Source organism: Eurypyga helias, unplaced genomic scaffold, assembly GCF_000690775.1.
Source record: "Eurypyga helias isolate BGI_N326 unplaced genomic scaffold, ASM69077v1 scaffold1404, whole genome shotgun sequence".
In the NCBI taxonomy this organism is placed as follows: domain Eukaryota; kingdom Metazoa; phylum Chordata; class Aves; order Eurypygiformes; family Eurypygidae; genus Eurypyga; species Eurypyga helias.
In genome coordinates this window covers 1-22,535 of record NW_010246581.1, presented here as the reverse complement: position 1 = coordinate 22,535, position 22,535 = coordinate 1, and the positions used below count along the sequence as shown (strand labels likewise).

Below are 22,535 nucleotides of genomic sequence, written 5' to 3'. Positions count from 1 at the left end.
CCAGTGGCCATCCATTCCGGGGATGCCTCGGAGCAGCAATTCCTAAAACTGCCGCAACTAATATGCCACACCACCGAAGCAGAAAACTCCAACTCTTTGCCCAAAGTTGCTACAACAGCATTGACAACCCACCAAAGTTTAGGCTGAACTGGAAGCAATAAAACCAGACAAACAAACCCCCTTTCCTGCATTTTATGCACAACACGGGCTCTGCTTTTGCAGACCCTGCTGCATTTGCCTGGGGCCAGCGCTCAGCACCACCAGCCCCATACCCGGCAGCTCCTGGGGCTGCGGGCACAGCACGCTGCCAAAATCCCACGAAGCCGCGAAACGAGGTTACACGGAGCACAGGACAGTTGCTGCTGATGTGCACTCAGGAGGAATGGTGTTTCCCCGGGATAACTCCCAAGCACACACAAATAACACCTTGCTGTGTACCAGTAGCAGGGTTAATAACCCGCACAGGTAAATCCCAGGAGATGAGGGCTCCCCGCGAGCAGGCGTGTTCGGGACACACGGTGTATTTTGTGCATCTCTGCAGCATCTTTTCCAGCTAACTACTGTACAAAATAAGGAGTGACAGGTTTGCAGGTGCCCACGGCATCGGAACAGATGTCGGCCCCGCACAGGCCCTGTCCCAGGAGAGGAGCAGAGATGATCCTTCTCCCGCCGAACCCTCCCATTCCCACGGCCAGGGGCTTGCCGGGCCAGCACTCATACCCCCTGCATTGCATCTAAATGCTGGAGATGAACTGTTCTTCCTTGAATTTGTCTAATTGCCTTTTTTAATCCATTTACATTTCTGGCACCCAGACTGTCGAAGGCGACGAGCGTATCTTATGCAAAAACCAGAGACCAAATGCAAATGGAAGCAAACTCAAGATAAAGCTACGAACCATCCCATGACACAAATTTCCATTCTCTTACAGCTCACAGAGATAATACCAACTTTAAACAAATACAAAAGGCAACGCTACGGCTTAGAGCTGCACCTTGACAGAGATGTTACAGTCCTGGAGAAGCTCCCTCATCCTCGCCCTTTGTTGCTTGGATACAACAGTCATCAATTCTCACTACATTCACTACAAAACAATAGAAATTCGGGATCATCTCAATCCATCACAGCACTGTCACGGAGCCCCTGCCTGCTGGTACCCACCCTCAGCGACTCACACAGGGAAATGCCACGCACACAGGGAAATGCCACGCACACAGGGCAGCGGAGGGTGATGAGCCCCAAGGCTGCTGCAGGACACGATCCATCAGGCTGGTTTCATCGTTTCAGCACTGATTCTACCTGGGCAGCCATTTTCAGACTCAGTAACGGCCTGCAGCAGAGCAAAGCCCTGTCACCTGCCAGTTCGCAGAGGCTCGTTCTCTAACTGCCCCCAAAGAGCCTTAGAGGGGAGCACTGACGGCTCCAAACCTGAATGTATTTACTCGTGATTGCCCAAGGTCAGCACCAATTTGGGACACTGACCCCAGCCACCTGCTTGGTGGAGGGGGTGGACTGGCCCAATAAACCCTCGAGGAGGACCTGGCTGCCGTTCTGCAGGAGGAGTAATGAGCCCAATTACAACGAAAAAAGCAAAAATCAGGGCCAGGTGCTGCAGACACTATAAGAACTCAACCCAAAATGCTGCTGTCTGCCCCCAAAGAGCTGTTGGCACAGCTTCTCCTCTTCAGGGCTGAAGGCTCCTTGCAGCACTGGGGTGCAAGGGGTGCCCTGGACCAGGCACACCCCACCAAGACCCCTGGGAGGAGCAGGGCTTTCGGCAAGGTTGGGAGCTGCTTGGACAGTCCTGGAGCAGCAGCTTCATGCTGGAATGGGCTTTGCCAGAGCTGCTGCTCACGGGGCAGAGCTGTTGCCATGGAAGAGAAGCCTGTGGGATAAGAAACCTGGGGGGCAGCAGCTGGGTTGGCCTGAAATCACAGCAGGCTCTGCAGAGGTTTACCACCACCCTCCCAGCAGTGTATTTGTGCCTTTGTTTTTGGAAAGGACTGGTTTATATTCCATTTTTACTGAGAAAGGGTAACACTAGCTAAATGAAGAAATAATACAGCTCAGCTCTAGTGTTACCCCAGGCCGGGGCAGGTTTATGCCAGACCTGCCTGCTCAGCTACTGAGAGGGTTTCAGAGGATCAGTGTCAGGATATCTGTACCAGGATAACAGCCCAGGCTATGCCTACAAGCTTTCCCAGACCTTCACTTTGAACCCATGATCATCACTGTCCCTGTTTCAGTGGTTGCCCCATGGCCGTGCTGTGCTGCCACCCAGGTGCCCATCCCTTCCCCCTCGCTGGCAGTCACGGCGACTACCCGACAGCTCCAGTGTCCACCAGCTCACTGGCTGGTCTTCTTGTTTCTTCTTCCCAGTAGGTAGAAATGCCCCAAAAGCCTAATTCCCCTTCAGGAAGAGAAATGGGCATGACTCCATGCTGATGTTGGCTGGCGTCACCTCCATCCCTGCCCAGAGGAGAGGTGCAGTATGCTGGGAGGGATCGCACATCCCCGAGGATGTCACCCAGCCCAGAAACTGGATCCGTGCTGTTGCTTTCGTTCCCTTTCCCATGAGAGGGTGCAGGGATGGCTCTGATGGCAAGCTCACACCATCATCACCAGCCCTGTGCCTCCTCAGCCTCCCCCCGTGGGCTGGCAGGGGTGTCTGTGCTCAGAGGGTGGTGTGTTGTGGTCAGCAACACCTGCCCCCGTCCCCCTCCCCTCAACAGGTCGCGTCGCCGCACGGTGACTGTCAGCAAGCTGGGAATTGAGGTTATTTAGTGGACAAAGCGTTCTGCTGTTGACTACAGAGGAGGAGGACAGCGTCTGCGTGATACGGTGATAAGTCCGAGAGGGAAGCGGAGCTGGGAAGGCCACTCGTTGATAAGCCGTGGGCACAGATGGGTCTTTGCAAAGTGGTTTGGAGGAGGGCAGATTTTGGCCCAGCACTGCTCCTTCCCACCCCCCTCCCACCCCATCTGGGGACTGTGCTCTCCCTCGACAGGCCACAGCAGCCCTCCTTCACCCCAGCCTGCTTCGCTTCAGCTGTTAAACTCCTTGCTGGGTAGATTACCTTTAATTTATGCCACCCTTTCATGGATTATAATTCTGTATGAGATGTTTGTGCCGTATCCTCCCCCCCTATTAAAGTGTCAGGAGTATATCCCCAGGCCATCCATCTTCAACGCTTCCGCATGGGCTTGGCAATTCTCTGACATGAATATTATGGCTCTCAATGCCGAGTCTCCATCACTCACGCTGACAAGTGTTAGAATCTCCTCTCTTGAACAGGGTAAGTGACCTTTTCATATGCAGCGTAGATTCCCGGTCACGCTGCATCTGGTGCAGTGAAACCAGTCAGTGCCAGCAATTCCCTGAAGTCTTAAAAAACAAGTCACAGGTCCTTTTCAACTTGCAAAACCAACCCTTAGCATGACAAAGTTAAAGGGCCTTAATCAGCCCCTAGTTAGCCCCTGCTAGTGCCAGTTCCATTGAGAAGGATGAAAAAGCATCTGTGCAATGCCTTCTGCGGGATTTATTGACCAGGATTTTCAGGGGAAGATGGGGAATTTCAGGGCCTGGCTTGCTGGAGTATACAGGATAGATTTTTGTGAGCAGTTAGTGACTTTGAAACCTCAACTTCTATCTTAAGTAACCTTTTTTTTTTTAAAGTGAGATGTTTAAAGTTAGATCCCTAAACCCCACCAGCCTGATTTCCAAAGCTGCTATGTACCTGGGCTTCCCACTGTGAGCTTCCCTCTACCTGAGCCTTGGGAGAAGCAGAGGGAGACGACCACCCCCAAGAGCGCTTCCAGCTCTGACCTTCACAGCTGCGCTGCCGTGGGGACCCCCCAGTCCACATCACTGGAAGAGGAATCCTCTGGGACTGAACTACGTGGTGATTCAAGTCAGATCCCTCCTACAAAATTCCCACATTACCCCAAGTCTTTGGTTAAACCGGTGCCTGATTTTTTCCTTCGCTAGAGAGCAAAGGTACTTCCGCAGCAGCTTTGCCGCCTTCCCCCCGCGAAGCTCCAAGTAGTGGCTCATCGCCAGAGCAACCCAACAGCAACTTGCTAACACTTTTCCAGCTTATTAAAGTCAAGGCAATTAACAGCTTCGCTATTTACAAAACAAATCCTCTTCCTAACACCTGAGAACAAGAGTTACAAGTGTTTCCCAAACATTTCTCAGCTGGGGAGGACACCTACAATAACTGTCTGCAGGGAGTTGCTGCCTCTGCTCTCCCGGGCTGGAGAGTACAAGTCTGTGTGTACCACGAGCTCATCCCGTGCTCCCATCCAGGAGGCCTGATCGGCAAGCACAGCTCTGCTGGGAAAGCTTCCTATCCGAGGGTTACTCCAGGGGGAAGGAGGTGCACAGGCAGCCAGGGTGTGCATTCGTTGCCCACCGCTGGTCCCCAAAAACTTCCGAGGGGCCACATGCGGTGCTGTACAAGAGCCACTGGTGGGTAAGGTGGGTTGTTCCCGCCCGAAGATGCCCCCACGGGTGGCTGGGGGGGAGCGGGTGACGTACAGCAGATTTACACCTCCACGGAGGAATTCACAAGCTTTCCTTTCCACACCCCTACCGGCTCTTTTTCTGGTTCCCTGCTCTCTCCTAGGATACCTCCCATGCCCCTCGCTTTGCAAATCACTGCCCTGGCTTACAGTGCAGTAAATTCCCCCTTTTCAATCCAGCCCCGAGGAGACGAGCAGCACAACAAAGGAGTGATGGATTAGAGCCAATCAAACACATGTAACTTGCAATGTACTTTCAAAATTAATTCCTTCCCCCTCTATTCCTCTCCCATCCCACTCCCCTTCCTCCAAACACACACAGTGGGACACCATTTATGAACAAGACAGGTGATGTGTTCCCTAACTAAATATTATTTGGGTGCAGGGACGACTGCAGGCGAGAGCACTCCCAGCCACAGCGGGATGGTCCAAACCCTTCTGGAGGTGAGAAAAGACCCTGTCCAAAGCCCATAGCAAGCCTCGGGCCCAAAGCCATCCCTTCCCGGGGGTCTGAAGCGCAGGGCGGAAGGGAGAGGGAGTTTGCGGTAACGCCAAGTGCAGCAAGGAGCAGAGACTGCTGACCACAGCCGGGAAATGCTCACCCAACGCAGTTAGGATGCGAGGAAGAGTAGCAGTCATGTGGGACAGAGCAGGCCAGAGCCAGAAAACACAAGAGAGTAAGTAAATCTGTTGTCAAAGGGGAAGGTAGAGGCTAAACAAGGACATGATGGGAAATAGAGACCCCGAGTGGTATTTTAGCTCTCTCTCTAGCCCTTCTTCGGTGTCCTACGCAACGTTAATTGAAGCCACTTGTGGGCACATCCAGGAGAGAATAGCTCGTCAGGGGACATAGGACCACAGAGCCTGGACAGTATACGGCCCTTAATTTCCTCTCTGATGCTTTCAATAGCTCATGGGATGCCATAAAAGATGATAATGACGAGGTCAGTGGGATGACTGTAAAACAGTGGGGACAGGCACCAAGTGTTACCTCACTTGGGCTCCAACTCGGGCCATGCACGGACCGAGTTTGCTGGTTGCAAGCACTTCTGCTTGGGACAGCCACATCCCACCATACAGCCTGGCTGCCTGTGCTCAGATCTGCCTGGTGAGGAGTTACGTGCTCTGAAACGACGGGTTCTGAAGTCAGCGGGACCCTTGTCACTGATTTAGATCAAGCCTGACTGTTTGGTCGGGCACAGACAAACAGCGGTTCTCATGTTTCTTCCCAAATCCACAGATTTCTAACTCACAACACTATGGCTCCTGGCCTGACTCGTCTAGGGGATCATCCACCAAGAATATAACCGACAGCTTTAAACAGTAATTTCTATTTCTTTCCCTTTTGCCCAGTGCCTTGAAGCTCAACCTACTCTTCCCCAGGTCTCCATCCCCATTCCTGCCAGGCAGAGACTTCTGCTGGCCAGCTGCCATCAACTATGACAGGGACAAGCCACCCCCTCCCCATCACTGAGTGGATTTCGAAGGCAACAAGCAAGAGAATAATTAAACTGCCCCAGTCCCGAACACCTCCTGAGGTGACGAGCATTCCCAGCACTGCAGAGCACCGCAGATGCCTGGGGAGCGTAGGAGCGGTCGGTGGCAGGCGGCAAATGTGGCTCCGGGGGACGGCTCTGCTGGTGCGGGAGCACTGGTGGCAGCCCACCCTGGCCAGGAGCGCTGGGCAGAGACTCTCCAGATGGCTTCGCTCGAGCCAGCTTGGGTCCAGGAGCTGAACAGCTACACCTACACATTGATGTGCTTACGTTAGTAAGTCTTATCCCAGGGCAAGCACGTTGTACTTCCCACCTTGGACCACCCTACCCTGTTTCTTGTCTCATGGGCCTTCCCCCGCGGGATGCCGGGGCTATCATCTCAGGTAGCAGCCCCAGCTCCTGTTTCACCAAACAGCCTACTGTTTAAATCCCCAGTGAAACATCCATATGCTTTTGGCAGCAGCATATTCATTTCCCCCCCCCTCTTTGCAAGACTTGAATCTGGATTTGAGACAGTCCACAATTTGGGAGCGATCGGGTCGCAGCCTTGGCTCAGCTCCAGCTCCAAGGTGCCCACAGGGAGCCTGGGACGGCTCTGGCCAGGATCAGCGGCAGGGCAGAGGACATCCCTGCTGCAAAGCTTTATCGCACCGATCGCCAGAGAGGTCACAAATCACCGTCCAGTCCCTTTCAAGCAGTTGGGAGCACTAAATTGTACCTCTTGTAGCCAGACACCACCCAATCTCCCGGAGCCAGGCCAGGTACATTGATAAACAGATAGTGTAAATGGTCAAACAGGATGGAGCCCAAAATTCACAATTTCCTCTGCTTTAACCCCGCAAGTGCCATATGGATGGCGGAGTCTTATTTAGATCATTTTAGATTATCTCCCTTCCCAAAAGGGGCTGTTGTGGCCAAGGATTTGCCACCGTTCCACTTCAGTGAAGAGCTCCGATTTCACGTGAAATGAAGTACAGGCTGTTACCTATGTTTTCAGCACAAATTTGGTTAAAAATATGATCAAATAAATACCTGGAAAGAGTAAGAAATACTGCTCTGAAGAGAGCTGAGAATGGCAATCAGCTCCTTCCAACTCCTTTGTGTTTTAAACCCCAGATGGTCTTCGGGGCACTCCTATGCTCTCTGTTCTGTGAGGAAGATATAATTAATTTCCACATCACCGTGATTAGTTCGGTACTGTATTCACCACCCGGCCTCATCACCAAGCTAAGAGCTCTTCAGCCCATTCCCCCAAAATCTGCCTGTAAGCAGACACTGACCTCAACCCAGGGAACTGTTTTCCTGGAGACTTTTTCTAGCGCTAAAGACGCAGTTACATCTCGGTAGGCTATTAAATCCACGTGCGAAAACAAACTCATCTGTCATCCTGTGCATGCCGTTTAGCTTCCTTTTAAGGAGATATAAATGCACTGGAGCATCCCGTTAAAGCAATTTACATGTCGTGCTTTATTTTCCCAGACAGGCCATTTCTTCCTCAGAGATTAGCAGCTTTTGGGAAAATGTATCAACTACGGAGCCATGGAACAACAGGCTTGTCCTTCAGGTGCTGCTCCTTGGAACAAACACCACCTTGGCCTGTGTTCTGAATGACGGGCAGCTTTTCACACAGACCTCTTCACCCCCGAGACACCTTTTTTCACAGCCACATGGCAAAGGGGAGAACATATTATGGCCCAAAGGCCAGAAAAATGAAAACAGAAAGCAGCCAAGCACCGCTGAAATGAGCGGATCGGTGCTTATGGGGTACACGGGGATTTGCCGGAGAGATGTGCCCCGCGGGAACTACGTTCGGCAGCAGTTTGTCACCAGATGTCTGGGACGCGAAGGGGAAGAGGTGCGATGGCAGGTCCGGTCCCCAGGTTCAGCCCAGTATTGTCCTCTGCTCCACCAAGGGACGGTCCATCAGTCATCGTCTGGCAGCTATGTGATGGTTGAGGGGCTTCTCCACGAGCACTTGGCTGCTGGAGACAGGTAGAGAGCAACGGGACACGAAATCTCCCGCTCACCCACCTCGGCAGTGGTCTGTGATGGACCAAAGGCATAACCTTATTTTCTGACATGCCAGAGAAGACACACGTTCCTCTGCTTGCTGACAGATTCCATAGACAGCTAAATAAAAACAACCAGAAAAGATCTAGTGATAAAAAACAACAGAAATCCTTTAGAAAAGGTTTGGATGTGCTAGTCTTCCTTCCACATTCCAGCTGTGTCCCTACTGCCATGGCCACAGCAGCTCGTAGCCTGTTCCTCAGAGCTCTGACTGCTAAGCCACCCACCAGCGCTTGAGGAAGAAACGCTCTGGAGGTCTCATCTGGGTTAGAAATTGTCCTCACTTCCTGACGAGAGCCCAGCTGATAAAGCAGCACTTCACGGTCCCGACCTCTGCTGCTATGGCCTGTTTTCCGTTGCAAGTCACGCTGTGGCCAATTACGACGTGTTCTTTCGCTGAAATGGCTTCAGTACTATTTATATTTAAGAGAAACTCCAGGTTGCTCAGAGAAGGTGGCTGATGATGTGCAGTTTTTACATATCAGGTTTTTTAATATATTTTTTTTCTAAACATTAACACCCATTGATTTTTTTTTTAAACTTTTCTGTAGAAGAGGTAACTCTTTCCAGCAGAAGGTAATTTCTGACTAACTTCCCCACACAACATGCAAATGACACCACTGCAAACAAACAGCTGGGGAAAGAGGTGAGTAATGCCGCTGCTTGGCAAAGAATTGCAGCAGCCTGTATTCTCACTTGGAGGCTGCAGAACGCACTTGCTGTGACGCAAGAAGAGATCACAGCAGGACAAAGGCCTGGAGTCACCCGACGTTGGCTTCTCGCTCCTCTGCCCCACCAGCATCGAGGCCTTGGGAATGCTGGGAGGTCACCTGGAAACAGCTCCGGGCTGTGATGGTTGGACTGCCTCCTCACAAGTAGAATTCTGTCCTTCTTAGGTTCTGACATCCTCAGATCTGACCTCAGTCTCCTATTATCTCAAAACATCCCAAACAACATGTTGGACTCCCTGGCTGGTGGACCAGAGGAGCAGACAAGCTGCTTCCCAGGCTCTGACCCATGGGATGGCAGAGGAACGCCAATGAAATCCATTTTGGCAACGGTCTACATTTTCCTATGACTCTGCTGCTACATTTATTTCTATTGATTTTTTTTTCAGTACTTGTTCAGGATCCTATACATAGCCACTATACTTCAAAACACTCCTTCCACATTAATCATGCAAGAGGAACAAAGTATTCTGTGCTGCTGCTTGCACCGGAGAGCCCTTTTCTCCTGGGGATTTGTGCACTCCGTGGCATGGGATGCCTGGACCAAGACCACTGGTGTGCTGGAGCCGGATAATCAAAGCAAGATCATCACATCAGGCTCGGACATCTCAGGGAAGGATGTACAAGAGGAGGTTTTAAGAAGGGGAGTGAAGTTCTGCTTCCTGCAATGGCGAAGGGGAAAGTATTGATTGGGGCTGAAGGGATGAAAGGAAAGAAAGACTTTTCTGCAGGCCAAACCATTAGAACTAAGAAGCCTAAGGCAGAAGCGGAGCCTATGGGCGAGTGATTGATAAACCAAGTTTGATTCATAAAGCAAACACTTGCTTTATGAAAATTCTTCACAGGAATTCTTCACAGAGAGGGTGTGGAAGCACTGGAACAGGTTGCCCAGAGAAGCTGTGGATGCCCCATCCCTGGAAGTGTCCAAGGCCAGGCTGGATGAGGCTTGGAGCAACCTGGTCTAGTGGATGGTGTCCCTGCCCATGGCAGGGGGTTGGAACTAGGTGATCTTTAAGGTCCCTTCCAACCTAAACCATTCTATGATTCTACTTCAGCAGAAAAAAACCTCAATACCAACAACAATACAAAAAACCAACTCAGGCTTGGAATCAGTTTTTGAAGTGTTTCAGGCAAGGAAAAACAGCCCATCCACTGCAGTGGGCAGCCCAGTAAACTTACAGTGTGGCTGGCAAGTCAGAAGTCAGGAAAAGTCAAGCCTAGACCAAAACCCACGCCATCAGCTGTTCACAGGGGCACGGCCCCCTCTGCGTGGGGGGCACCACACGTCCTCCGAACTCAAGGTCTAGATACCTTCTCAGGAAATTGTTTCTGTGCTTCCAGTCATTCAAGAAAGCAATAGCGCTTTGAAACCGGAGAGCAACGCCAAAAAAAAAAATCTTCATTTCCACAAAGGAAAGTCAAGTGCGACAGCCCGGACGGCGAGGGCAGGACTGCCCAGTCCGTGTGGAGACTCCGACTATGCCAAGCAGCCTCTCTCCACCTCAGCCTTGCTTAAAAGGCTCCCCATCTCTCATCTCCTAGAGCCTTACTAATTTAGCTGAATGGGTTAATTGTGACTCATCTTCTTGTTTCTTCCAAAGAAAAGATCCAGAGAGTCACCGCATTCCCCTTAGGTGTCTGCACCCCCTGCTGCGGCCTGAACTTAAGACACCAGAGGAGCTGCAATATTAGCTGCACTGGAATGTTTTGGTTTTCCCTTGCAAAACAGTCCCAACTCTCCAAGTGTGAATGTGTTTCAGTTACCAAAATATACTTGAGAGTGGGGGGAAAAAAAAAAAAGAAATTTCCATTTTTGGTATTTAACTGAAGAACCCCCATTTTTGTTGGAAGCAAACAGAAAAGGGCATGCCTCAGCACATTCCCCTTGCTCTATATACGGAGGTAAGAAGAAAATATTTAGAAGACAGTTTTTTCCTCTAAAGATAAAACAAATTCCCATCAGCAACCTGTCCCCTGGACCAGCGTGCAAATCCTACAGCCTCCCTGAGCGGAAGCAATTGAACGTTGCACGCGTGTGCACGTAAAAGGCGTTGTATTTCTGGAAAACCCACCTGGCAGCAGGTACTGCTCTTTCACATGCATGGGTGCGTTGGCACATACGATCAGCGACTTCTGAAGATTCTTCTGTGTTTAAGCTTTCTCAGCCATAAGAAAGAAAACCTGTAGCAGGACTACAAATTATTACCAGGTGACAGTGAAACAATTGAGTTTCATTGGAATTGGATAGATAAATAAAGATCCAATTTCCTGTCAGTACAAGGGAGTGAAAATCCAAAGCTGCCAGTTTATACTGTCAGGATGTGACGTCCCCAAGTCATACGCAAACTGACACAATTACACCACATTAGAGTACCTGAGCAAGTGCTCCAACATCATCTTCTGCAGTAAATCTATAAAAGCACACATAAAATTGTTCGTTTCATTTTCAAAATCTACTTTACCTTACACCTTTTCCCTCACGTCAGCTGATGAAGGTCACATCAACTGTTTGCACCCAGGAAAATAGCTGTTTGAGGGGAAAAAAACCAGCTAGAAAATGTAATTGTCCGTCAGTCTTTGTTCTCTCGGTCCAGGTCCGTCCAGCCCGCACACACCCGCGATAGCACAGCGCTGAGCTCATACGAGTATTTGCAAGGAAGAGGCATAGGGAGACATTATTTCAGCGTTGTAGGAACAGAGGAAGACGCAGGCAGCTGAAGCCGAGTTGGCAGAGAAGAGGAACACGCCTGTCCTCATCTGGCCTCTCCTCCACCTGTTCTCTCCGTTTCCCAGCTCCAAAGGATGGCGTAAGTGAACACACGGTGTGGTGTCCTCTGGGATTGCTGCTCGCAGTGGCTGGACACTGCAGCACAGAACAGAAAACAGAACAGGCAGAGATGCCACTAGAACAGAGAAACCCAAACCCCACCAGTCACGGCTGCATCCGTGTCACTGGTGCCGATTTACCCCAGCCTCGGAGCCGTGCTCCAAACCTGCCAGTTCCGTATGGAGAGACGCGGCATCAGAACCATGCCGGCTCTGCTCATTTCCACTTCCACACATGAAGCATGGCTTCTCACTCTCCGTTACAACCCCCCAACCTCCCTCTCCCGCAGCTGTGTCATGTGGAAGTTTTCTTATGACTGTTTTCAGTTGCAAAGCTGTTTTGGCTTCAACTTATTCCCACTACACCGAATTTACATGTCATTATTACCGCAATGCCTTAGCAAGAGACATGCTAAAATACCACCTTTTCCTCTACTAGAAGACATAAGGTATTAGCCCAACTGATTCTTTAGGGTTACTCTGCAACATGTGATTTTTTAAAATAAGCCTTGGCTGGACTGAAGGAAAACTGGCCATTCGTTTCTGACCGCCGATTCAGGAAGCGCAGAAGTCATTAAGAGACTTGTAACGGGCATTGCTACAGCGATGGCAGCTTTCTCCGTTACAACACCACGCACAGAATTCTCTAGGCGTATTCAGGTAGGTCACCGTCCCCAGAGAAACATTCCAAAACACGATATGCCCAACGATCCAAGCAGCAGACAACTGGCAAACCTTGGGAACACAGGTGTAAACTCCCCATCCCTTGGCCCTCCCAGGGACAGATCCCAGCCGTGCACACGCAGTAACCCTCTGCTTGGGCAGTTGCCCCTATTTCCACTCCAAAGCCGAGTGCAGGCACTAGGTGCACGCGCACTGAGGCTGTTCAGCCTACCAGCCCACCAGGTATCGGATGATCACGTGAATATTTCCCGTGCTCAGGTGGGAAAATTGAGACGTTATGCACAGGGAAGACTGGTGGACAAGCCTGGATTCAGAGTTCAGTAGCCTTTACTTTATTCTGTTCCAAAAAAGACAGCGAGGACTTCCTCCACATTAACTCAGACCACCAGACTGGGCTACAGATCCAGTACACGGTGCCAAATCTCCTTAACCTCAAGCAGGCATTTTTTCCTGACAAGAGAGAATGATATCCCGCTCAGCTGATCTGACACAAAGCTGGAACTACAGAGAGATGGGTTTTAGTCTTATCCTGCTGCTGCTCCAAAGGATGACCTGAGGAGAGTCATTTCAATTCTCCGTCCCTGACCTTCACGCTTGTACCATTCCTTTGGACAGCATTCCCTCGTCTACTGAGGAGAGAAAGAAACCAGGGATGGTTTTTAAAACTATCCTTAATGACTTAATTTTTCATTCCAGGAATCCCATGTAGGCCTAAAAAGGAACATTTTTCATAGAGCGAGCAATTGGTGAAGATACATCATGTCTGCTTTGTAGCATGGTGACATCCTTTGCCACACGTAACAATGAATTAATATTCATTATAACACTAAATTTGGGGAATGCCTCCACACTGAGCCAGCCTCAGGTGAGACAATGTTTTATTGCAACTCATTACAAAAAAAAAAGAAGCAATAAAAGGTTTAAGAACCACCACAGATCCTAACTACATGAAGCTAATAATCAGTATGATAAACTATGGTTTAGATGAATAGGAAGTTGAATGGACATTTTATTTCCGAGGCCTTTGTTGCTCCCATTCAGTTGCACCGATGGTGCTATTCAGGGAAGCCAGCATGGTGCCTGCTTACAAGAGAACTTTGCAAAACAAAGACAGTCACGGTCAAAACTTGGCTGGTCAATGCAGTATATTTACATGGAAGACTTCTGAAGGAAATAAAAGTATTCCGAAAAGGCCCCGTGGGATACTTTACTTGGAAGCAGTAAGTAGCAGGGGATGATCTCACGGCTATCTAGAGATGCGGTGGCCACAGAAAAAAGCATCTGGGTTTTCAAACAGAAGTTTGAGCAAACTTTCCTCATTCAGGCGAAAACGCCATTGCACAACCCCCTTAGCAGAACGGCAAATGACAAAGCGTTCTGCACGCAGAAAAAAGTACTCTCCAAGCCTGGCTCCGGCGGAATCTGGCACAAGCCCTTCGCTTTCAACAGGAGCAGAGAACGTGCCACGCCAAGGCCTGACAATGCGTTTCAGACGTATGTGTAACGTACCAGCTGAGCAACTCCCAGAAATGACCCGACTTACCTTCTTTCTTTTAACTAAGAGAATAGAAATGCTCCAGATTTACAACGAAGAGAGCTGAAAGCACAGTTGGAACCACTGTTTTTAAGAAGACCTTGCTATGCCATAACTTTTCACGGTTCAGTGGCTAAATTACACATTATAAAAATAAGTAAGTGCAATTGAGAGACTGTGTTAATCTCAGAAGTTTAAACCTCACCCTGTAATGACTGCTTTATATTGGCCCATGGTAAAGTACTTTATGGGGCACGCAGGAGGTTTAACCGCACGCGTACGTTAAATACTCCTGGGAATTTTCTCACACAGAGAGATGAGGCCTGAACAAAACTAAATAAGTACAAAACACTGTCGTCTTTTTTTGGAATGCCACCCAGTAAGAAAAAGCTTCACAGCACCTAACAGGAGATGAGAACCCACAGCCAGCATAGCAGTAAGATGTTGCTTTTGGAAGCACGGAATTTCCTAACCTGACCATCAGTGCAGATTCTGGAAACAACAAAAAACAACCGTCCCCTTGCAAGGAAACGAGAGCTTAGGCCTGGACTATAAATAGATTATAAAGAAGCATATAGGTGGTTTGCAGAGTAGTTTACTAAAGCCGAGAGTATTTAGAGCCAAATTAGGTTCTTGCATGTAAGAATTCCCTGGAATTTAGGGCGAGTTCGTATGTGACTCCTCACTCAGGCGGTCGGGGGCTGACGGACTGCACCCACCCGCCTTTTGCAACTCTCTGGAGTAATACAGAGGATCCCTCCAGGCTGACTCAGAGATGCCAGCGGAGAATACTTTTAAATAGATGGTAAACAAGTTGCAGATATGGTAAGTGTCGTCTGTTTTGGTTTTTTTTTTTTTTTAAACGATCATGCTTCCGCATAGCACCACAGCTAAGGAATAGTGAGTCAGTCAGGTGTGCTCAGGGGACAAAACATGATGCCATACAAGACCAACGTCAGCACATCCAGCGAGGCACTACGAGTAGCACTTTGTATGCAAGCACCGCCTCCCTCAGCTCTAAAACACTCACAAGCAGTAAACTGAAGAGAATTCTTAATCCCTCAGCGTTCCCATTATTACAGCATCATTCACCCGCTTGTCTGCAACCTGCCGCCTTCTCCCACCGACAGCTCAGTCTCACAACAATGCGGCATCTCGGGCTCAGAAGACCAACAATAGGCTCTCCCCTGAGCTTCTCCAGGATCACTTGGCAGGAGGCAGCATAACAATAATTTGACGGGCATCCTCCCAAGGAGACCCAACGTATCAGTCACGCTGCTGACACACTCCACACCCAGAGGGGCTCACCCAGAGCTTGGAAGATTTCTAGGTATGGGCAGCTGCTCCTGGCAGAGCACAGCAGGTTTTGCTGTCTCACTACCAACAGCAAGTACCCTTTTCCTGTGATGGTCCCCGTGACATTGCCATGCTGGTTTGAGCACGTCTGCTTGAGTAAAGCAAAGCAACAGGTCATCAGTAAAGAGGACTGAAATCCTATTTCTAGACCAGGAACAAATCTACTGGCTGGCACCTAAAGGAAAACAGCACTGCAAAACCAATACTAAGTTACCTTGTCATGATGTGCAAAGAGTCTGTCCAGCAAAATAATTACTCTTCAGATATTTTTTTTTAAGGAAATCGAAAAACCACGGTATTTTCAGAGGATGCACTGTTGTTGGGTAGTGCCAAAAACAACCAACATTTGCTGTCCAGAATAACACAGATTATCTTGACCTGACTGCTCCAATTTAATGCATAAAAATTAACTGAGACCCTTGTGCCTTTAAACAGAATCTGTCATTCAAACATGGCACTGAAAAAGTGAGAGTGTGAGTCACTCCTTCCCTTCCTGTAGCCATGAGACAGATGTCCATCAGGTTGGCATCAACGTACCGATTTTGCTTTCACAACTGTTTAAAGGACGGCCAAGATTAATAACTTGAACGAAGGAAGAAAGATAATTGCTCTCTTCCTTTCCTACGTGAGAAAGATGAGATTTTGCAAATCTCCATGTAACACACGGGGTTTTTTGCTTAAAGTTGCTGAAGGAAAGTCCTAAGCTCTGAACAGCGACTCATTTCTGAAGCTCAGCAGGCTGGAAAACTCTGACTTACGTAGGTGACAGGGAACTGGCTTTGATTGAGGTTTCTGCCATCTTTAAAGTATGTTCAAGGTTCCCGACAGCTTAACCACTCTTAAAGATAATAAATCCCTTCTGAGACCGGAAGGCTGAACAATCATATACTTCGGACTAGCTTAATCTGTATAGTTCCAAGAATAACTTCCAGTGCAGGTGATAGCAAGCATATGATAAGCAAAGTTCCAGGAGGAAGTCTGTTGAAAAAACAGCATTCCAGGAAACAGACTGAACTGCTAGTTTTATGGACATCGCTCTATTCCAGCACTCAGGCAGTAAAACTAAAATGAACTCCCTCAAAGTTAAAAATGCCCAATAAAACTCAATAGGCAAGGTAATTATTTTGGCTCGATAGAGGGAGAAGACAGGTCAGACATTCCCACAAAGAGCAGCTTACCTTGCTGACACCAAAGAGTTCATCTGTTTTTTCCAAAGTCACCTTTTCTGTGCTATGGATTTATAACACTGGCCAAGGTTTACACCACTCTGGGCCAATTAAAAAGAACTGAAGACCAAAAGAAACGTAAGCAGCACGTCCTGCAGCAGCCGCCCCTGTGGTGTCACAGCTCCCCGGGGGACCGGGCCGGATGTCCATTTTTACAGTCCGGGACTGACCTCCTGCCCACGCCCTATTGATTAGTGCAGGTTCCCCAAGAACTCAGCCCTGAGATTTGCTGGATCAATACTTGTCCTAGGTGTATGGAATCAGGATGGCACCCAAGGGGTGAGGGTATCTTCTCTCCTTCTATCTTGCCCTTTGAAAAATGGAAGTGAAGGTGTTAGCTCTAATATTAGAGAATAAATCCATGATAGGCATACTCTGGAATGACTGAAACTTTATACTGCATGGGTTATAAACATCTGCAACCTCAGCTGCTCGTGCCCTTTCTCCTGCCCCTCCTGGACAGGACCCACACCCTCTACCAGAGTGTTGATCTTCTAGAGATACAGGTCTGGCACTAAAGCAAAACTGAGAACTCCAGCAGTGACATAAAGGAGGTGTTTATTGTCACGCAGCATCACATCAAAATAAGTAAGCCAATGCCATACTAACTATGAAAATACAGGAGAACATCTTGTAAATTCACCAGATTTTAGTTTCTGGCATCTTCAGAGAACGAGTTTTTTGGTTTGGCTGACAAGAAACCACAAAGCACAACTGTCCTGTAACTGGAGCAATCAGACCTGTATGGGGGCAGTAATTACAGGCAAAATAAATTAGTTGTAAACAGACTTTATTTACTGTATTTCTAACCACCTCTTTTTTTTTTTTTCCCCCTTCATATTTGAGGCTTTGGGCTTGCTTAGTGGGGGGTTTTTTGTCTTCTAAAAGTCCCAAGATTTTTAGGTTTCAGTCCTGTAGAGACCAGTTTTCTGAATGTTTATTCTCTGGGCTGGCAACAGTGGTTTCTTCCCCTGAGAAGATAAACAATTAAAGTTTAACATTACAGACAAATGACTTATGTTTCTGGTAATTACTCACGTTGGGGGAGCAAGTTTTTTCATGAAACAAATTATGAAATTGCTTGTTTGTTTAGTATTAGTCAAGCATACCAATCTCTCAAGAGTTGTGAAAATGACTCTTTTCTCCATCCTAGCCACTCAAACCGTAACACACACAGCTTGAATTAACAGTGCAAGTACACCTCTCTTAAAAAGCTCCACACCTCCCAAAAAACAGTCCCGTCACTTTAGAAAAGATAATAGTGTGGGATTAACACACTGCCTGTTGAATAACATGGCCCCTAACCCGTTCTCTGGACATTCTCCAGTAGAACACACTGAAGTTCAAGGCTCAACAACAATAGAAGGAAAACAATAGCAATCAGCATACCTTTTAAGGGCAGGAGAACACAGAAAACACCCTTAAGGTGACCTGTTCCAGTTAAGCACCTTGCTTTCAAACAAACGCTGGAAGACGACATTAGTCCTTGGCTAAAAAACACCTTCTTGTGCCTTCTAATGGAAATCAAAGACTGATTGATAATCGCTGTGCCTTACCCCACGGACATGGGACAGGCACAAGCAGTGTGCCTCCTAATAAATCCTTCAAATTACACTCTGATAAAATACACCAGGCTCAAGTGAATCATCTTCCAGAGGGATGTAATCAGCAATTAAAACTCTGAAGTTGCTAATATGCCTCCAGTAACTGTTTCCCAAGTGACATCCAAGCACCTCCCTTCATAATGGTATTCTTGTCTGCTAAAAAACCCACTGAAACGCAGCCCTCAGTTTCACACAGGACAGACAGCTTTATGTCACTTCGGAATCCCCACTGGTATAAATAATTTGGTTCTCCCCAGACAGCCAAATCAAGAGACATGGAGAAAAATAGCAGTTAATTCACACCTGGTGGTAATTTTGTCTCTTTCTGACACCATGAATTTGTCATGTAATTCTACATTCACTTTGTCAGTAGAAAAAGCTACCAGAGCTATTATTTCCTGGTTAAGTCTAAGTTTAATTATCACGTGAAGACGCAGGTAGTTATGACAATAACATTTACTTCAGCTGATATTGATTACATAGCCAAGGGATACAGACATAGATTATACTTTTCAGTGTAACTTGGCATGCTTGCTGGTTTCCACCGAGCTCTCACCCCTGATATTCCTCTTCAGTGAACTGATGCTGCAGCCTAGGTTTATTGGGATTGTGTTCAATCAACCAGTCGGCAAGCCAAGTCTGTGGAGAAAAGAACCCAAGTATTTTCAGCTTTCTGTTGTTCTCCATGAAGTGTATGTGAGAATATTAAAAGCCTTATTTGAAACCTCTGATACAGACACTCTCCTACTGTGCTGCAAAATAAAAACCTTTCAGAAAAAATGGACATACAAATAACCTTGGTTTTTTCTTAGTGTTCTTTTAAATCTTCACAGCTTCTATTGCTTCTGAACAATTCACAGTGCCCTTTAGAAGGCAACTTTCCCTAGCAATATCTATCTTTGCGTATCCACAAGAACATTTGAGCCATACATCAAATAATCCAGCCAAGTCTGGTTTGGAATGAGGCTGTACACCCTGCGTGAAACTCTTCAATGGAGTATCACTCCCGGCAACACTTAAAGATACAGTATCTAGTAATCATTCGTTAAAAGCGCCAGTGTTCTGCAGCAAAACCACCTTAGAGTACCTTAAACTTAAAACCGAAACACGGTTACTTTTTTGAAATTCATCTTGTAAGCTTTCCAGCAAATGGTGCTTCAGTAAGAATGTGGGAGGTAGGAATGATGAGTCCTAACTTCATCTGCCAGTGTCTCGCCTGGCATTAGGCAAATTAACCCTTTGCCTCGATCTCTCCACTTGTGAAGAGGTGTTTTTAACACATCCTTATTTACTTCACAAGGCTGTTGACGATTAGTTTCTGGAATGCAAGTACAAGAAACTTCGTACCATACTGTGAAGTGAAACAATTGATAGGAGAGCAGCACGGTAAGCAACACTCTCCTTTTATTGCCAGGTACACAAGGATTGGTTTGCAGGGTAAGAGACAACAAGCAGAGCACTACCACAATCCTCACAGGTTAGTCAGCAATAGCAGAACAGCAGTAAGAACTCAAGGCAGAAATGGAAAACAAACAAAAAATCCCCAAACAGAAAAGCTCGAAAGCCTTTAGAAAGGTGACTTGGGAAAATGAGAAGTTTTTAAATCATTTGACCCTAATGAAGTTTACCCTGTGTTACTGCGGGAATTGGTGGAGACGACCTCAATGTGCTGCTAGCAAGTTTTTCTGAGGGGACAGATAGTTTCTGATGCCATCTTCAGAAACAGAAAAAAAAAAACAAAAAAAAAAAAGAGCCAAATCTCCCCAACTTCAGAAGGATTGGTATATTAATTTAAAGAAAAACACAGACAGCCTTGCTAAGAATGCTATCTAATCTCACTGAGTATCTACTGTATGAGAGCTATTTCATCTCAAACTCACCTCAGGAGCAGTAAACAAAGTAAAAAGTTATATCCGATATGATAGCACCCACTTACCTTTCCAGCCCGCTGTAACAGCTACCTGTTAGAGTTTTATCGAAGTCACCTAAAAACCCTGTCATTGCATCCAGGCTGATTTAATTTAGTCCCAGCCCTCATTTCATCTGTTAACAAACCAATCAACTTCTTCAAAGCCAAATGTTATTTCATTAGCTCACTAGCAGGTAGCTCAAACAGGACAGCTCTTTAACAAGAGAGTAGCTTTCCTATAGGCAGGGGCTTGGCTAATCCAAAACCAGCGTCTCACCGAGTACAGCACAGCACTGACCTCCTGTACGTACCATTGGATCTGCTGGCTTCTCTTTACACAGCGCAGTGAGCCCAGCTAGCAACGTAGGCTTGACGTGAACGTTCAAGTAATCCCTGGCTCTTTGTCCAGCTAGAATCGGCTCCAGGATCACTGTAAACAGTAACCACAGGTGTTGGAAAGCAGCTTGTGGAGTGATTAAAGCAGGCATTCTTTCAAAGTTTGTTTATATTTGAGCTGCTGTTTTCCTTAATAAGTTTATAATACATAATGGTTTATTAGAGCTTCTCCCACAACAAACTGCAAAGATTCTACCTGAACCCCCGTACAATGTCCCCGAGGTCATCTTGCTAATTATAGACAATCATGAAAGGGGAGGAAATCAGATCATCTGGGGAAAACCTGCAACCTTGAAGATGTACTGGGGGCAGGAGAGAAACAATATATTGCATGTTTAGTACTGCCTTCTTGCAGCTTGAAGCTGGGTTCTGAAGGCCCTAAAAATCTCATCTCAGGTCCAGCTTTGTCTTTAGGGTGAAGAGAAGAGACACGGTTTACGATGGGTAAGGTCTGTAGGGAAGTGCTTTTATTAAACTGATAGAGTTGACAAAAGCAGACAAGTTTTCTAGCAGAGTTTCCCTTACATCTTTCTGTCAAAGAGCAAAGTCAACCTTTAACTGTTACATTTCAAACAAGAGGTCTTCTCCCAGCCTTTCCAGGTTCTATGGCCCATTTCTCTGGCACTTAACTTTGGAATTGTACTATCATGTCAGCATCCAGCTGTTGCTGAACAGGAATTACTGGGCCTGAGCCCAAGAAGAGAGCCAGTCTCCTCAAGCCAACAAGAGTCCCCTGGCTGACACTGCCAGAAAGACATTCTGGAGTATAATAGCTTCCCATTTCCTCTCATTTACCAGCTTTGTGTACTCTAATTCCTGAGTCACAGTTTGAAAAGTAGAAGCAGTCCCTGTAACTACAATGGCTTTTGATATACATCTTGGTATACCTTTCATAGCAGAAAATATCATCTTATGTATAAGGAGACTCACAGCCTCATAAAGCAAACCGAGCCTCTTCTAACCCAACTGTATCTAGAGTCTGGAGAGAGACAAGTAGTGACAGGGACGGACACCATCCACCCGAAGATCAGGAATGTATTATTTGCACCATTTTACCTTCTGGAAACATGAATCGAATTTCTCGTTCTGCTGAGGAAAGGCTGAGACTGCCATGAAGTGCATTCCTCAGATCATCAGTCCCATAGATTGCTCTTAAGCTAAAAAAAAAAAGAGAGAAAGAACTGCTTGGTAAGCAACTGCAAATCCCTTCCAAGTTTCTACACTCTGAGTTCATATAAAAGCAATATGTATGGACTGATTAACAAGACATTGCCTTAATTTTGTTTTTAAACAAAGTAGCTACCTAAAATTTACATTCATGCACTCAGCATTGTCCATAAAATGGGTGAACTTTACATACTACAAAACCAAAGGTGAAAATCAAAAAAAATTTTGTAAAAGGAAAAAAAAAAAAAAAAAAGGAGAGAAATTCTGGTCTCAATTAAGAGAAAGACAAAATCCTACTGACCTCACCAAGGCCAGTCAGCGAGTTACCTGTGAGGGTGAGTTCTCCTAGCTTTTGTGCTGTTTGATGGTCCAAGCAATTCCTTCCAGTACGAGACTGCGCAGTATCTGGCAAGAACCATAGCAACTAGAGGTCCAGAACTCATATAGGCTGTTAAATTAGGAAAAAACACTTTCCCATACTGGTCTGCATAGAAGTTGCTACATTGCTCTGGGCTTAACTGGAGCTTCCGTCTCTACAAAGTGTAAAAGAAAAAAATAAAAGAACCACAGAAAGCTTGCCAGATGAAGATATCTTGCTACGGAGGTAGGATACAGCCCTCTGGTACAGACATATCTTCAGGTGCAGGAGAACAGACAGAGAGTAACGTCCCAGCCTGATCTGATTCTCCCACATCTGATCCCCTTTGAGAAAGAGAAATACAGTGGAAGAATTTTCCAAGTTACTGAAGCGGACCATCAGGATATTTGAGCAAGAGGTGAATTTTAGCCTACACAAGCGACGGCATTTTGAAACTGCTGGGTGATAGTACAGTCAGGGCACAGCCCAGAGGGAGTGAAGAGCATTACAAGGGCAGGATTTAATGACTCAGCTGCTCTAGCATAATGTTTCATGCTAAACAATTTTCAGCCCACACCGTTAATTATGCAATTGTTCTATTTTTCATTCAGCCCTCACGCGTTATGATTCTCCCAGCAGCCGCCCAGCCTGCAGGTGGCC

General features: G+C 47.2%; 2 protein-coding genes across 2 annotated transcripts in view; one reads left to right on the top strand and one right to left on the bottom strand.

Moving 5' to 3' along the window:
- Positions 1-2,782, top strand: part of WNT8A (wingless-type MMTV integration site family, member 8A) — an 8,295-nt gene extending 5,513 nt beyond the window's left edge. Inside the window, exon 7 of the mRNA XM_010150434.1 lies at positions 2,731-2,782. Within this exon, the coding sequence (XP_010148736.1) occupies positions 2,731-2,782 (52 nt within the window). The remainder of the gene's footprint in view (positions 1-2,730) is intronic.
- Positions 2,783-18,597: 15,815 nt separating this feature from the next.
- On the bottom strand, positions 18,598-22,113 carry NME5 (NME/NM23 family member 5; the record flags this gene model as incomplete). Its single annotated transcript, XM_010150433.1, is given in 4 exon segments — positions 18,598-18,684; positions 20,266-20,384; positions 21,407-21,507; positions 21,845-22,113. Coding segments are annotated over 4 exon segments (576 nt in total), but the record flags the coding sequence as incomplete, so codon positions are not given.
- Between the last annotated feature and the right edge of the window lie 422 nt (positions 22,114-22,535).